Source organism: Gorilla gorilla, chromosome 4 (genome assembly GCF_029281585.2).
Source record: "Gorilla gorilla gorilla isolate KB3781 chromosome 4, NHGRI_mGorGor1-v2.1_pri, whole genome shotgun sequence".
Taxonomy (NCBI): domain Eukaryota; kingdom Metazoa; phylum Chordata; class Mammalia; order Primates; family Hominidae; genus Gorilla; species Gorilla gorilla.
In genome coordinates, this window is record NC_073228.2 from 88144982 (window position 1) to 88160541 (window position 15560).

The 15560-nt window shown below is 35.7% G+C and overlaps 1 protein-coding gene across 5 annotated transcripts in view; it reads right to left on the minus strand.

The window, feature by feature from the left end:
- The window catches only part of EDIL3 (EGF like repeats and discoidin domains 3), a 442725-nt gene that overhangs the window by 122786 nt on the left and 304379 nt on the right, over window positions 1-15560 (minus strand). For all 5 annotated transcript variants that reach the window (XM_019028262.4, XM_019028263.4, XM_055389542.2 and 2 more), the window contains 2 exons: window positions 3861-4016; window positions 2110-2254 (listed from right to left, as the gene is read on the minus strand). In XM_019028262.4, coding sequence (XP_018883807.2) covers window positions 2110-2254; window positions 3861-4016 — 301 coding nt within the window. The remainder of the gene's footprint in view (window positions 1-2109; window positions 2255-3860; window positions 4017-15560) is intronic.

Consider the following 15560-nt stretch of genomic DNA (forward strand, 5'->3'; position numbering starts at 1 on the left):
ATCTATTTTATTCCAAATATCTTAAGTCATACTTCTTTCAGTGTATTTAGGAGATGATCTTCAAAAGTGTTTGAGAAGAGATTACATGCTCATCTTCTAGGCAGGGTGAAAGATTTTAATAGCAATTTACTGAATACAATAAGGATTTACAGTGTTCCACTGGATTGTGAGGAGTAGTTTGGTACATTACATTAGTGTTTATTTCCAAGTGTTACAGCTAAACCTCTCTGCCAATGTGCCTCATGCCACAAATTTTACTTCTTATCCATATGATTTCAAGCATATAAATTAATTAACTCTCTTACCAGTGTGGCCAGCACTTGAACAAAATGAAGTATTAACAATGAAATTGGTATTTCTATAATGAAGTGCTCTAGTTTTTTAAAGCATCCATTGAGAGATATTACTCTCTGCATGCAAGTTCAAAATCAATTTGCTGTGCTGGGAGATGCAGCACTGCTTCTTTTTGAGAAAATAAAACCTGTAAAGTGTCAGGTGCAATGTCTTGTCAAACTTGGGAGTAAAATATATTCACATCTTAGGGGTGTAACCGTGCCATGTGTGAAAGACTGACCCTCATGAATCAAAAGACTGAAAAATTGTGGAAGGTGATGTTAAGCAACTAAAAACCATGTGGCTTGCAGCAGATCTCATCATATTGTGGCTTCCTCTTCATTGCTTTATGATAAATGGCTTAGGGATGACACTGGTCTGTGGTGATATAGTGAGATGGAATACAAACACTGTACAGCAATAAGTCTGCTAAGATTTACTGGATCTTAATAACTGGAGTAAACAAACTGGATTAAATTGCCAAAATAAGGAAAATATCTCTGTTAGGAAAATTAATGGTACTAAAGCAAATGTTGGTTGCTTCAAAAAATACGCCAACATAGAATATGAAAATGTGATTCTTAAAATAGGCTCACTTGACTGTACAAATTACTTTAATTCTTAAAATGTATTGGGCTTATTAAAAATTGGCTATTTAATAGTAAATTTTATTTGCTTGAAAATCAATCCTTTTTTAGGCAACACAAATAAATTTAGGAAGAGAAACAGATATAAAGTAAACGCTTTAACCTATAGGCAACCTCTTGAAATGAATAAAAAGCTCACAGTTGTCTCTTTGCAGGGACTTGTTCTCCTATTTTTAATTAAGTGGTATTATTTTAGATTTGGTAAAGGTTTTTCCTCACTTCAAGGTTACACTAAAAAGCGGAGCACACATGCACTTTTAGCTTTCTTCACAGTTATTTGAACAAAATAATTTCAGGCCACTGCAGCAAAGATAGTTTGTAAACTGTGATGCCAGAAATGTAAGAACAACTACCAAAAATATAACAAGTGAAATGCCTAGATACAATTTTCTATTTCATTCAGAATCTAGCTATATTGAAATGGGGCCACTGTAAGATTCACACATTAAGTCCTCATCTTTATAGCTAATATTGATGTTCCTGTGGGACAAGAATTATTTAACTCTGAGTCCTTTGATAGGTTATCCTTGAGTTGGATAACCACTATTTGTACAATAAGCAGGTTGCTAGCTAAGAATGATCCAAGAATGAATTTATATTAGCAATCTTGGTATTGAAGTATCGAGGAATGAGAAATTAAATGTTTCATAAAACCTAAAAAAAAGTTCTTATGGTAGACAGACAAAGATAAAGTTCTTATGATAGATGGACAAAGATAAAGCTTACTTTTCTGTGTTATATAGCTTAACCTTAACTGCAATTTATGAGGTGGGGCAGATTCCAGTTTTTACTAAACTTTTTGTCAGAAAACATAGATCACAGTTATTATGCAAAACAATGAGACACATTTAAAAGTGACAATTTTCCCGTGAGAATTCCTTGTGCTTTCTTTGACCACTCAACAAAACACATTACTCTTTCTACATTAATTCTACCCTGAAGCATGTTTTAGAACTTGTTTATTCTATACATAAACACATACTGGTTTTCCCTGAACCATGTTGTAGACATTTTGCCCCAGAAAAAAATTTCTATGGTTGTTGAATTTGCAGGTTAGTAACAGGCTACATACAAATATGCTTTTTGTTTTCTTTAAATAGAATACAGAAATATTTAATTTGAGACTTACCCGACAGTTCACAGCCAAGAAGTTCCATTCGCAAAGTGCAATGTCTTCGACAAACTTGGGGATAGAGTCTTACATACTGAGCTTTTATGGGGGGTGTGAAAGAGTTAGCATATGGAGTGTTGTTATCAATGTTTCCACGAAACACCTGTGTAAAAACAGTTTAAAATTATTCACTGCAATAGCTTATTTACCTATTTTTACATATTTACCCTATCTATACCTTATCAGAAATAATTGTTCGAAGAACAGATTACATTATTTGGGAGCATGGAGCATTTGAGAAGTGCCTTGCCATGACCACTGAATATAAAACCCAACCATAAACTCCTAATTAAAGCCATAAACCACTGTGGCTCATGACATGATCTATATTTCGCTGTGATGGTCTTGTCAATTTTAAGGCTAGTCTTTCAGAAACACGGCAGCGCTCTTCTCTTTTTTTGAGAAATGGACACCTTAAATCCTTCAATTTAATCTGGGACTGTCTGCTCATTTTGCTACTTAGTATTCATACTTTTGGGGGTAGAATCCAGTCTTTGCTACTGCTTCCTGATCATCCAGTCTCTCTAATGCTATGATTAGATTTATGATGCTTTAAGGTTTGACTCATGAAGATTATATCTTCATCAACCAGTCCCATGTACTTGGATAATAGAATTCCTTATTAAAATTTCCAGCTAAAAACTATGTTTGCCTCTAAAATTCAAGTACTATAATGTGTCATTGTAAATTCATTAAGACTTATTCTTATTTTACCTTTTATGTAAACCTGATAATCCAAAAACCTTATTTAAATTCATTTAAGAGGGTAATTTTAAAAATATTTTATATAACTTAGTAGAGTCTGGTATAATGCCTGATTTTAAATGGAATGATCTCCAGTCCTGATATTTTTAAAATTAAAATTTTTGATGAAGAACTAACAAAAGAATTGGGAATATCATAAGAAAAGAAGGTATTGAATATAATATTCAATACCTCTAAAATATTTTATTTTGCTAAGTAACAAATCTTTCTTCCAATATGAAGCATATAAAGATATATATCTCTTCTATCATTTAGTGCTTTTTTGCTTTTAAGAAAATAGTTTTCATTAATATAATAGTTATTTCATTAAGAAGTGCGTTAATCGGCCGGGCGCTGTGGCTCACGCCTGTAATCCCAGCACTTTGGGAGGCCGAGACGGGTGGATAAGGAGGTCAGCAGATCGAGATCATCCTGGCTAACACGGTGAAACCCCATCTCTACTAAAAATACAGAAAATTAGCCGGACGTGGTGGTGGGCACCTGTAGTCCCAGCTACTCAGAAGGCTGAGGCAGGAGAATGGGGTGAACCTGGGAGGCAGAGTTTACAGTGAGCCGAGATCGCGCCACTGCACTCCAGCCTGGGCGACAGAGTGAGACTTCGTCTCAAAAAAAAAAAAAAAAAAAAAAGTGCGTTAATCACGAAAGCAATAAAAATGTATCATTAAAATAAAGCTTAATTGTCATACAAAAGACTGTGTCCACCTGTGTCAAAGTATTTGTAGCACCACCAATTAAAATCTGTGAAAATCTTAAATGTCAGCCATTTTAAGTTTATAAATTGGAGAATTACTACTTCCTTCATCACACTAGCCCAGTTAAAAACAAGACGCATTGGTAATTTATTTTCATCAACATAAGTCTTCTCCTGAAGACCTTGTCATTTGATAATCAATGATTATCAATGACATTTTTCTTTTAAATTAAGTAGGTTAAATTATTCTTACCATGTCTTCATTGGTGCCTTTCACTTTGTACATTGCCCAAGTCTTTCCATCATTACTGTAGGCAATTTTGTAGGATTTTATATACTCTGGGCTTCCAATCCTCTTGGCTCCCTGGGTAATCACACCAGTAACTCTCATTTTCCTTTGCAAATTTATCTGAAAAGATGAGCACAACCAACAATAATCTTTTTTTTTTTTATTATACTTTAAGTTTTAGGGTACATGTGCACATTGTGCAGGTTAGTTACATATGTATACATGTGCCATGCTGGTGCGCTGCACCCACTAACTCATCATCTAGCATTAGGTATATCTCCCAATGCTATCCCTCCCCCCTCCCCCCACCCCACAACAGTCCCCAGAGTGTGATATTCCCCTTCCTGTGTCCATGTGATCTCATTGTTCAATTCCCACCTATGAGTGAGAATATGCGGTGTTTGGTTTTTTGTTCTTGCGATAGTTTACTGAGAATGATGGTTTCCAATTTCATCCATGTCCCTACAAAGGACATGAACTCATCATTTTTTATGGCTGCATAGTATTCCATGGTGTATATGTGCCACATTTTCTTAATCCAGTCTATCATTGTTGGACATTTGGGTTGGTTCCAAGTCTTTGCTATTGTGAATAATGCCACAATAAACATACGTGTGCATGTGTCTTTATAGCAGCATGATTTATAGTCCTTTGGGTATATACCCAGTAATGGGATGGCTGGGTCAAATGGTATTTCTAGTTCTAGATCGGAAGTCAGTGTGGCGATTCCTCAGGGATCTAGAACTAGAACAACCAACAATAATCTTATTGCTTTCAGGATAACAATACTGAAAATACGAATTTTAGAAATGGAACATTGTTAATGCATATTAATAATAACATAAAAAGCTAATAATTTTCATGTAGTTTTTATGGATAAATGTTTACAATAGGCATATATTAAATTTAGCTTCAAAATCCCTTTCTGTAATGGAATACTATTTTTAAGTAAACAAATATTTGTGAACAGGCTTTGAAAAGGGCAATGTGCCCCAAAAACATAAGTATAGAAAGCATCTGCGTTCTCACGATATGCAGATGTAACTTAACAAACTGAAAACTGGGAATATTCTCTTGTCAAAGTAATCTCAGTGTCATTACTATAAAACTCTATTGTCAACATAACTGTTAATGTGTATAAACTGATTTAAGCTTCTAGAAATTTCCATTTACAATAAAACATGACAATTTCACTGAGATCTTTGAATACCAGAATTTTAAAAAGTAAAGACAAAAATGATGTCCAAACCAAAAACAAACAAGTATCCCTTAAGTTTCTGGATCTTTACACTGTAGTCTGTGGAGCATTTTTAAAAAAAATTAAATGATTGCTTTTTTCTTCATTTTATTATAAGTAAAATTTCTAACTGGAATTTTCTCTCTCCATATTTTCTCCCCATTCCAAATCCCTTTACAACAGTTTGCTTCAGGAGTAACATACATCAAATAAAATTGTTAATATTCTTCTCATGTTTAATAGAGGTATCTTTTTGACACTTAACATTTAATAACTAAATCAAATGCTACAATGTAGAAAAGTGCCTTATTCATATATAGTAAACATTAAAATTTCACATATTGTAAACATTAAAATTAAAATGCCTTTATGATGTCTATAAAATCTTTTAAATGTTCTTGATAAATTGCTATAAATCACCCTTTCCAAAAATATAAATCGGAAAAATTTAAATATGTCATACCATAATATTAAGTTAATGACTCAGATATTATTTTCCAAAGAAAATCAGAAAATCTTCAGATTCATGTAAGTGATTAGAGTTTTCCACTGTAGGATGAGACTTTGAGAGTTAGCATTTGAAATGGTCCACGGTGTGCATGATGAAAACTGCCACCCTATCACCATTGTTTCTGAGTCTCCCAAAGTCTCATCTTCCCCGTTGAAACCTCATAAAATCCTTCCCTCAACTATTTCCCACAAGGTGATTCTCAGTCTTGTTCATATATAAAGAAAATCTGGAGTTCTGATAAGTACAATTTTTTGTGTTAAAATTCTGGGCCGATGGTCCCTTTTTTCCTTGAACAATGCTAAGTGGATGGACTCAGATATCCAAGTTAGGTTTTCTAATTTTGATGTTCAGACATCACACAACAACTATAACCATGAGTACATTTTAAGTCCCTTTCCTCTTTGGAGGTTCAAAAAGACAATATCCCTCATGAATGTAAACTTTACTTACTACTCTTAATATTTATCTACATTTATCTCCATTAGTCCTTTAAAGATTGATTTTGGAGTTTTAACTGTGCAACTTGAAAGAGGGAATGTTTGAAAGATGTTTACTTCAGTATGTTAGGTCAATTAGCACATCGCTATGAAAGAGTCATATTCTTTCATTATCTTATGCATGACATTTTCTTTTTTTTAATCTGAGACTCTTTGTAGTTTAAACATTTCCAATACATACAACATACACAGTGGACACTTTGAATCATGTTTTCTCCCATTTTGGAAGCCAAGTTTCACATCTGATGTTGCTGAACATTCCTTTTTCAATTATCTTTTATCTCATTTCAATTATCTTGTTTATACCTGTTGTAGACAGCCAAATTATCTTTGCTAGAGTTTTGGCTCATAAGCTATAGACACTAATTTTCTAAAGCTTTAATTGTAGATGCATAATAGGATCAAAAAAATAAAAACCTGAGTTTGTATTTGTCTCTAAATCATTAAAAATCATGTAAAAATTCTTTTTGCTCTAACATTTAGAAGCTCTGCATATATATTTTAGGAAGATGGAACTGCAGTTAGTTAAGCATCACCCAGTTTGGGTTGTGTCTAACTTTTAGTAGATATTTGTAATTAAATTTTGGCACTGTTTCCATTAAACACAAAATTAAAATGAAAAAATTTATAAAAATACAGGCTCAGGCTCACTAAGTTTTAGTAATTACAGGTTTTAAACTTTTGACTTTTCATGTATCTAGCATTATTAAGCTTGGAAAATAATTCAACATAAGAAAGCTAAGATGTCACCATCATAGTCATACTCAAATTTAATACCAGTAAACTATGTTGCTATAGGAAATAAACTAAGTAAGCCTTGGAGGAAATATATAGTATGATTTTAGAAACACCTCCACCTACAAGTATCTGCAAGTAATTCCTTTCCATCCCATTCCAACATTATTTTGTGATATCTCTGTAAAATAACAATGGCTAAAAGGTGATCTTAATTTTATTATCCCTGTATGAACTATCCCACATACTATGTAAAAGGTCTATTGAGGACTGCATCAGAAATGCCTAAATTATTCTCTATGAGCTTGGTGGATGCCTGAAAAGGAAATAAAATATTTTCATTTATGTATCTGATTTCAGAGAAATTGTTGTTCCACTGGGTGGTAGGAACACTGTGTATCCTTAAAAAGCAGAAGTGCATTCTAAGGTATTTTGAACAAATGGTAGCCTCCTACGTTAATATAAATAGAATGATAATCTGAATCTAGAATGCTTAGAACATATGCTAAGGTTATGCAAAGGGAGGAACGGACTGATGGGGGTTTCAGTTTTGGTTTTGTCACTTCTGACCTATATAATCTTGAACAATTTGTCTAAGCTTTTTGAAATTTAATTTCCTCCCTGTAAAGGAGGTTTTAATAAAATATGTGAAGATCATATGATATGTAAAAAACATTAACAACATCTGCCACCTAGAAAGCACTTAGAACATGTTTTTTATTTTAAGTTTTTGGTTTCTTTTTTAACATGAAAAAGAGCAAAAAAACATTTTCTTTACATCTTCTGCCTTTAACCACTCAATGCCAGAAAATTTGGATTTTGAGAAGTGTATTATAAAAGCCGATAATCATAATGATATGGGGTGGCGACAGGGAAGTGCTGGAAGGAGAAGGGCAGGGACCCTGGCGAGGGTTCCACCCTCGGGCCTGTGCCCATGGATCTAGGTGAGGACAAACACTCGTGTTTTCATGCCCAAATGTTGCATTTTCCAAGAGCACCTGTCCCGCCACGCCCCCATCCTGTGCCTGTAAAAGCCCCCAGACCCTAGTGGGCACACACACAAGCAGCTGGGCACTGAGAGGAACAGACTGGCAGAAGAGCACACAGGTGGCTGGATGTGGAGAGGAGCAGAGGAGCAGAAGAGCACCACCGACAGGCACCGGTAGACGCCAGCAGGCCATCAACCGACGGAATGTGTGGATACCAAGGGGAATTTGGCCAGGGCAGTTGGAGGAGAGTCCTGCCGCTGAGCAGCCCAACTCCAGAGGAAGACCACCTTCCCACTCCATACCCTCCTGGCTCCCCATCCACCTCACTGAGAGCTGCTTCCACCACTCAACAAAACCTTGCACTCATTCTCCAAGCCAACATGTGATCTGATTTTTCCGGTACACCAAGGCAAGAACCCTGGGGTAGAGAAAGCCCTTTGTCCTTGTGACAAGGCAGAAGGTCTAATTGAGCTGATTAACATAAGCTGCCTACAGATGGCAAAACTAAAAGAGCACACTGTAACATGCCTGGTGGGGCTTCAGGAACTGTAAACATTTACCCCTAGAAGCTGCTGTGGGGTCAGAGCCCACGCTCCCAATGACCTGCCCATCTGTCTCCTCCCCCTCAGGGTTTTGCACAGTGAGACACTGAAGAAGGGAGCCACATCCCATCACACACCTTGCAAGGGGGACAAGGGAACTTTTCCCGTTTCAATAACAAGCATATAAAGATAATTTTGCAAACAACTTTCAAAGCTATATATTAATAAGACATTTAGGGCTACTATGGTTAAGAGTGTGTGTGTGTGTGTGTGTGTGTGTTTAAATCTAATCATGAGTCTTACCATGGGGGGTGGGATTAATGGGTTCTTGACAAGACAGCAACTAGCATGGGCTACTGGTCCTCTCTACTGAATCCAGCACTTAAGATGACCTGGAACAGAACATTGCTGAGCAGGCTTTGAAATTTATCATACTTGAACACAAAAACTATGGTAAAGCCTTAGTGTAAGTGGAAATTTGAGATCCCAGTGTATGTTTGTGTATCTGGGGTTTATTGAGGGTAACTCCAAGGGCTCATAAAGGTTATCAGGCTTGGGAAGAACTTTCTAGATGTTCTATTTCTCTTTCTCATTCTCATTTTGCTTGTTGAGCTCTTTCTGATCTACCCAGTTCCAGCCCACTGCCAGTGAGAAGCAGTGGAAAAATGTGGGCCAGGCTTAGACGGGAGTCTGCAGGCACTAGCAGGCCTGAGTGTTGTACCCTCTGCCCTCCACATCGCAGGTTATGGACTAAGGAGGTAAATCAGAGTGATGAGGTCCTGGTAAGAGCAGTGTCAGAGGCAGATGAAGTATTTTGCGGGAAAGGGGACTGTAGAGTCAGTACAGATTATAATTCTGCTATAAGGTATCCTCTCTACATCAACTCAATCCATTTGTAATAGCTGAAGCTGGGACATGAATTTTACCCTTCCTTCTAGATACATCACTAGCTAAGGTATTAATAACAAATTCTCTAGGGAATGTAAGCACCATGATCAAAAGGAAAAAACAGAACTAATACTAGAATAAAATGTAGTCTAATGGAGAACAGATTCAGACTTTAAAATTCAAACGAAATCCCTGAAAAGACGAAGATTTTCTGAAACATAAGACAGGAACAAGCATATAAAAAAGAACCAATTGGTGATACTGGATAATTGGACATAAAAAGATAATTGTCTAAATAAAATTCCCAATGGAGTGGTTTCAATAGTGAAGAAGCAAAGAGACACAGCTGAAGAATATAAACTAATAAGCAGCAAGACAGTGTTATAAAACCCTTTCCAGAAGGGAAGAGGATGGATTGCTGAGATTTCTCATATTGGGAGATGATGCAACTAACAATTTACTTTGAAAATTCTAGAGAAGCAAGAAATAGTAAAAACTAATTTAAAAGTTCTGCAAGTTTGCTTAATATAAGATCAACATATAACTATTCTACACCAGCAATTATCGACTGAAAATATAATCAAAATAGTGTGATACTGGCACACATGGAGACATATGAATAGAACAGAATAGAAAACCAATAGACTCCAATATGCAGGAAAGTTTTGTATATGAAATAAATAATATTTAAATGAGAGGAAAAAAGACAGAGTATTAAATAATTGGGACAATTTGATAGATTTCTCAAATAAATTTAGATCATTGCCTATCATCCTATCCCAAAATAAGTTCCACAAAATAACCAGAGGAAAGCACAGAATTAAAAACAATCTCAGAGATAAAAAAAGGGTTGCTATTCATGACACTAGATTTAAAAATGTTATTAATTAAAGTAAAAATTTCTGCAAGATTAAAAGCAAAATAAATACAAATGACAAATGGGGATTAAACTTTTACAAATTATATCATAGCAAATGGTTGATCAATCAAAGATATTAGATTATACATATTGATAGATAAAACACAACTAAACCAATAGAAACGAGCAAAGGATTTGATTAGTAGCCATTAAAAGGAATGAATATGGATTTTAAACATATGAAAAGATAATCATATTCATAAAAAAGTAAATTAAATCTACACCAAGTAATCATAATTCACCTATCAAAAACAAAAATAAAAATGTTGGACTACACAATATTAGCAAGAATATAGAGAACTAGGCATGTTTATATCCATGAGACTATAAATGACATAGTTTTCATGTGATAGTGTAATGACATCATATTTATGAAAGACAATTTGGTTATATGTAACAATGACAAACACACATCCTCTTTAACTCAGCAATTCTATTTAAAAAATGTATCCTACAAGTATGAATAAACTGATGTTGGCAAAAAGTTATTCCCTACAGCACTGTATATAATAAAACACAAATTCAAACAATTTAAAGTATCTATAAATAGGCATCTAAGTAATTTTATTATGAAAAAGTACAGAAAAGAAGATACTATTTACTTGTAAAACATAAGAACAAGAATGAAGGAGGAAGGGAGGGAGGAATAGAGGGGGTGAGAAAAGAATGGAGGGATGGTGGAGGGAGAGAGAGAGATCTTAGCATAATGCTGTGGAAAGAGTAGTAAGACTTCAGCAACAGGACAGTGTACTGCATACTCCCCAAAATTTTAAAAAGTAAACACTTTTATTACAAGAACACTGCAGGTAAAGTTCACAGGAAGGTGACAATCTGGGAGAAGATATCTGCATGTCTAGATTTGACAGGGGCTGCTTCTTCTTCTTCTTCTTCTTCTTCTTAAAAAGTAAACAGAACCAAAGACAAAAACCACATGATTATCTCAATAGATGCAGAAAAGGCCTTTGAGAAAATTCAACAACTCTTCATGCTAAAAACTCTCAATAAATTAGGTATTGATGGGACATATCTCAAAATAATCAGGGCTATCTATGACAAACCCACAGCCAATACCATACCGAATGGGCAAAAACTGGAAGCATTCCCTTTGAAAAGGGGCACAAGACAAGAATGCCCTCTCTCACCACTCCTATTCAACATAGTGTTGGAAGTTCTGGCCAGGGCAATTAGGCAGGAGAAGGAAATAAAGGGTATTCAATTAGGAAAAGAGGAAGTCAAATTGTCCCTGTTTGCAGATGACATGATTGTATATCTAGAAAACCCTATTGTCTCAGCCCAAAATCTCCTTAAGCTGATAAGCAACTTCAGCAAAGTCTCAGGATATAAAATCAATTTACAAACATCACAAGCATTCTTATACACCAATAACAGACAAACAGAGAGTCAAATGATGACTGAACTCCCATTCACAATTGCTTCAAAGAGAATAAGATACCTAGGAATCCAACTTACAAGGGATGTGAAGGACCTCTTCAAGGAGAACTACAAACCACTGCTCAATGAAATAAAAGAGGATACAAACAAATGGAAGAACATTCCATGCTCATGGATAGGAAGAATCAATATCGTGAAAATAGTCATACTGCCCAAGGTAATTTATAGATTCAATGCCATCCCCATCAAGCTACCAATGACTTTCCTCACAGAATTCGAAAAAACTACTTTAAAGTTCATATGGAACCAAAAAAGAGCCTGCATCGCCAAGTCAATCCTAAGCCAAAAGAACAAAGCTGGAGGCATCACGCTACCTGACTTCAAACTGTACTACAAGGCTACAGTAACCAAAACAACATGGTACTGGTACCAAAACAGAGATCTAGATCAATGGAACAGAACAGAGCCCTCAGAAATAACGCCGCATATCTACAACTATCTGATCTTTGACAAACCTGAGAAAAACAAGCAATGGGGAAAGGATTCCCTATTTAATAAATGGTGCTGGGAAAACTGGCTAGCCATATGTAGAAAGCTGAAACTGGATCCCTTCCTTGCACCTTATACAAAAATTAATTCAAGATGGATTAAAGACTTAAACGTTAGACCTAAAACCATAAAAACCCGAGAAGAAAACCTAGGCATTACCATTCAGGACATAGGCATGGGCAAGGATTTCATGTCTAAAACACCAAAAGCAATGGCAACAAAAGCCAAAATTGACAAATGGGATCTAATTAAACTAAAGAGCTTCTGCACAGCAAAAGAAACTACCATCAGAGTGAACATGCAACCCACAAAATGGGAGAAAATTTTTGTAACCTACTCATCTGACAAAGGGCTAATATCCAGAATCTCCAATGAACTCAAACAAATTTACAAGAAAAAAACAAACAACCCCATCAAAAAGTGGGCGAAGGACATGAACAGACACTTCTCAAAAGAAGACTTTTATGCAGCCAAAAAACACATGAAAAAATGCTCACCATCACTGGCCATCAGAGAAATGCAAATCAAAACCACAATGAGATACCATCTCACACCAGTTAGAATGGCAATCATTCAAAAGTCAGGAAACAACAGGTGCTGGAGAGGATGTGGAGAAATAGGAACACTTTTACACTGTTGGTGGGACTGTAAACTAGTTCAACCATTGTGGAAGTCAGTGTGGCGATTCCTCAGGGATCTAGAACTAGAAATATGATTTGACCCAGCCATCCCATTACTGGGTATATACCCAACGGACTATAAATCATGCTGCTATAAAGACACATGCACACGTATGTTTATTGCAGCACTATTCACAATAGCAAAGACTTGGAACCAACCCAAATGTCCAACAATGATAGACTGGATTAAGAAAATGTGGCAAATATACACCATGGAATACTATGCAGCCATAAAAAATGATGAGATCATGTCCTTTGTAGGGACATGGGTGAAATTGGAAATCATCATTCTCAGCAAACTATAGCAAGGACAAAAGACCAAACACTGCATGTTCTCACTCATAGGTGGGAATGGAACAATGAGAACACCTGGACACAGGAAGGGGAACATCACACTCTGGGGACTGTTGTGGGGTGGGGGGAGTGGGGAGGGATAGCATTAGGAGATATACCTAATGCTAAATGACGAGTTTATGGATGCAGCACACCAGCATGGCACATGTATACATATGTAACTAACCTGCACATTGTGCACATGTACCCTAAAACTTAAAGTATAATAAAAATAAAAATAAAAAAAGTAAACATTTTTATTACAAGAACATCACAGGTAAAGTTCACAGGAAGGTGACAATCTGGGAGAAGATATTTGCAATGTCTAAGTTTGACAGGGGCTTCTTCTTCTTCTTATTATTATTTTGAGACAGAGTCTTCCTCTGTCACCCAGGCAGGAGTGCAATGGTGCGATCTCAGCTCACTGCAAACTCTGCCTCCCAGGTTCAAGCAATTCTCCTGCCTTAGCCTCTCCAGTAGCTGGGATTCCAGGCGTGTGCCACCACTCCTGGCTAATTTTGTATTTTTAGTAGAGACGGAGTTTCCCCATGTTGGTCAGGCTGATCTCAAACTCTCAACCTCAGGTGATCTGCCCGTCTCGGCCTCCCAGAGTGCTGGGATTACAGGTGTGAGCCACTGTGCCTGGCCCACAGGGGTTTATTACTAAGTATACTAGTTCTCAACCATTTGGTCTCGGTACTTTTTTAAACCTTGTACAAATTATCAAAAGCCCCAAAGAACAAACACGTGCAAAAGTGTGCACGCACACACACACACACACACTCTCACGTGCCATTGTGGGTTTTATATATATATATATTTATCATATTAGAAATTAATACTGACAAATTAAAAATATATTAATTCACCTAAAAATGACAATAATGAACAGGTTAAATATTACCATTAACATTACATTTTTATGAAAATATATTGTTCAAAAACATAAATTTACTAAGAAAGAGTTATTTTATATTTTATCAAATCTCTTTGAAATCTAGCTTAAGAGAAGACAGGTTCTCATATTTGTTTCTATATTCAATCTATTGCAATATGTTGCTTTGGTTGCAATATAGGAAGAAAATGTAGCTTCATACAAATATGCAGCTAGAAAAGAAGAGATGACTTAGCAACTTTTCCAGATAACTGTAGATATTCTTTGATACCATACCAAAACTTGAAAAGTTTGCTTTTTAAATTTTAACAAAAGTAGTTTATTAGATTTTAGATGCTTTGTGGAATCTGAAATCTACCAGTGAAGATTTTGTATTCCTTGTGTTAAAATCCATTGGTCTATTTTGCACTTTGAATGGATTTTTCACTCATGCATGGTTTTGTAACATTATACGTTGGTCATTTGCAACATACTGGCTCACCGAGCTATGTAGATTTTCTAAGCGATGACACATTTCGCTATATAATACAAAAAACTTGCACTGATTAATATCACCACCAATTTCATCAGAAAAGTTTTTAATTATTGGAATGTATGAAACTCACATTGATAGTTACAAGTTTTCCAAAATTATAAATTTCACTTGAAATTTCCAGTTTTATAACTAGCAACAAAGACTGTCAGCTGTTTTCATTGATGTGGCAGGATTGCTGTATTCATTTTCAAGACAATATCTGCCTGATACCCAGGTATGAATAACTATAGTTGGTCTGTCAGTTGTTCTTTGAAGTAAACATGATACGAAAAAGTAGGGGAAGGGAGTTGTTTATCTTGAAACTCACACAATCTTGCAAAGGCTTTTCCTGTAGACAATGGTCACATTTCAGTACTCAGCAAAAGTGCTTTATGCATAAACCCCTTTTCATCACACAGAATACTATAGACTTAACAAGGATTGACATTAATAAAATAATAAAATTAGTTATCATTACTGCTTCATCAAGGATGTTCTTAAATGAATTGGATACTCTCTTTTTTTACTCATAAGTGTGTAAAATAGAGATAAATACAATGATGACTAGTATAGTTTGATGCTATCGTCATGATTTGTGCCAAGGCACTAGCAATTTTACTCACCACTGTTTGTGGCATCAGTACAAATGTTAACAGAGTAAAAGTGGCAAATATCATCTTAGAAATATTATGAAAATTGTGTTGATTTGTGAATCTCCTGAATGAGTCTTTGGGATCCCCTGCTTCTTCAAGGGATATGTGAACTGCATTTTCAGGTGAGAATAACTGATCTAAAATATACAAGGGTGTATGAGTCCATTTTCATACTGCTATGAAGAAATACCTGAGACTGAGTAACTATAAAGAAAAAGAGGTTTAATGGACTCACAGTTCCACATGGCTGGGGAGGGCTCACATGGCAGAAGGCGAAGGAGGGGCAAAGTCACATCTTACATAGTAGCAGGCAAGAGAATGTATGCAGGG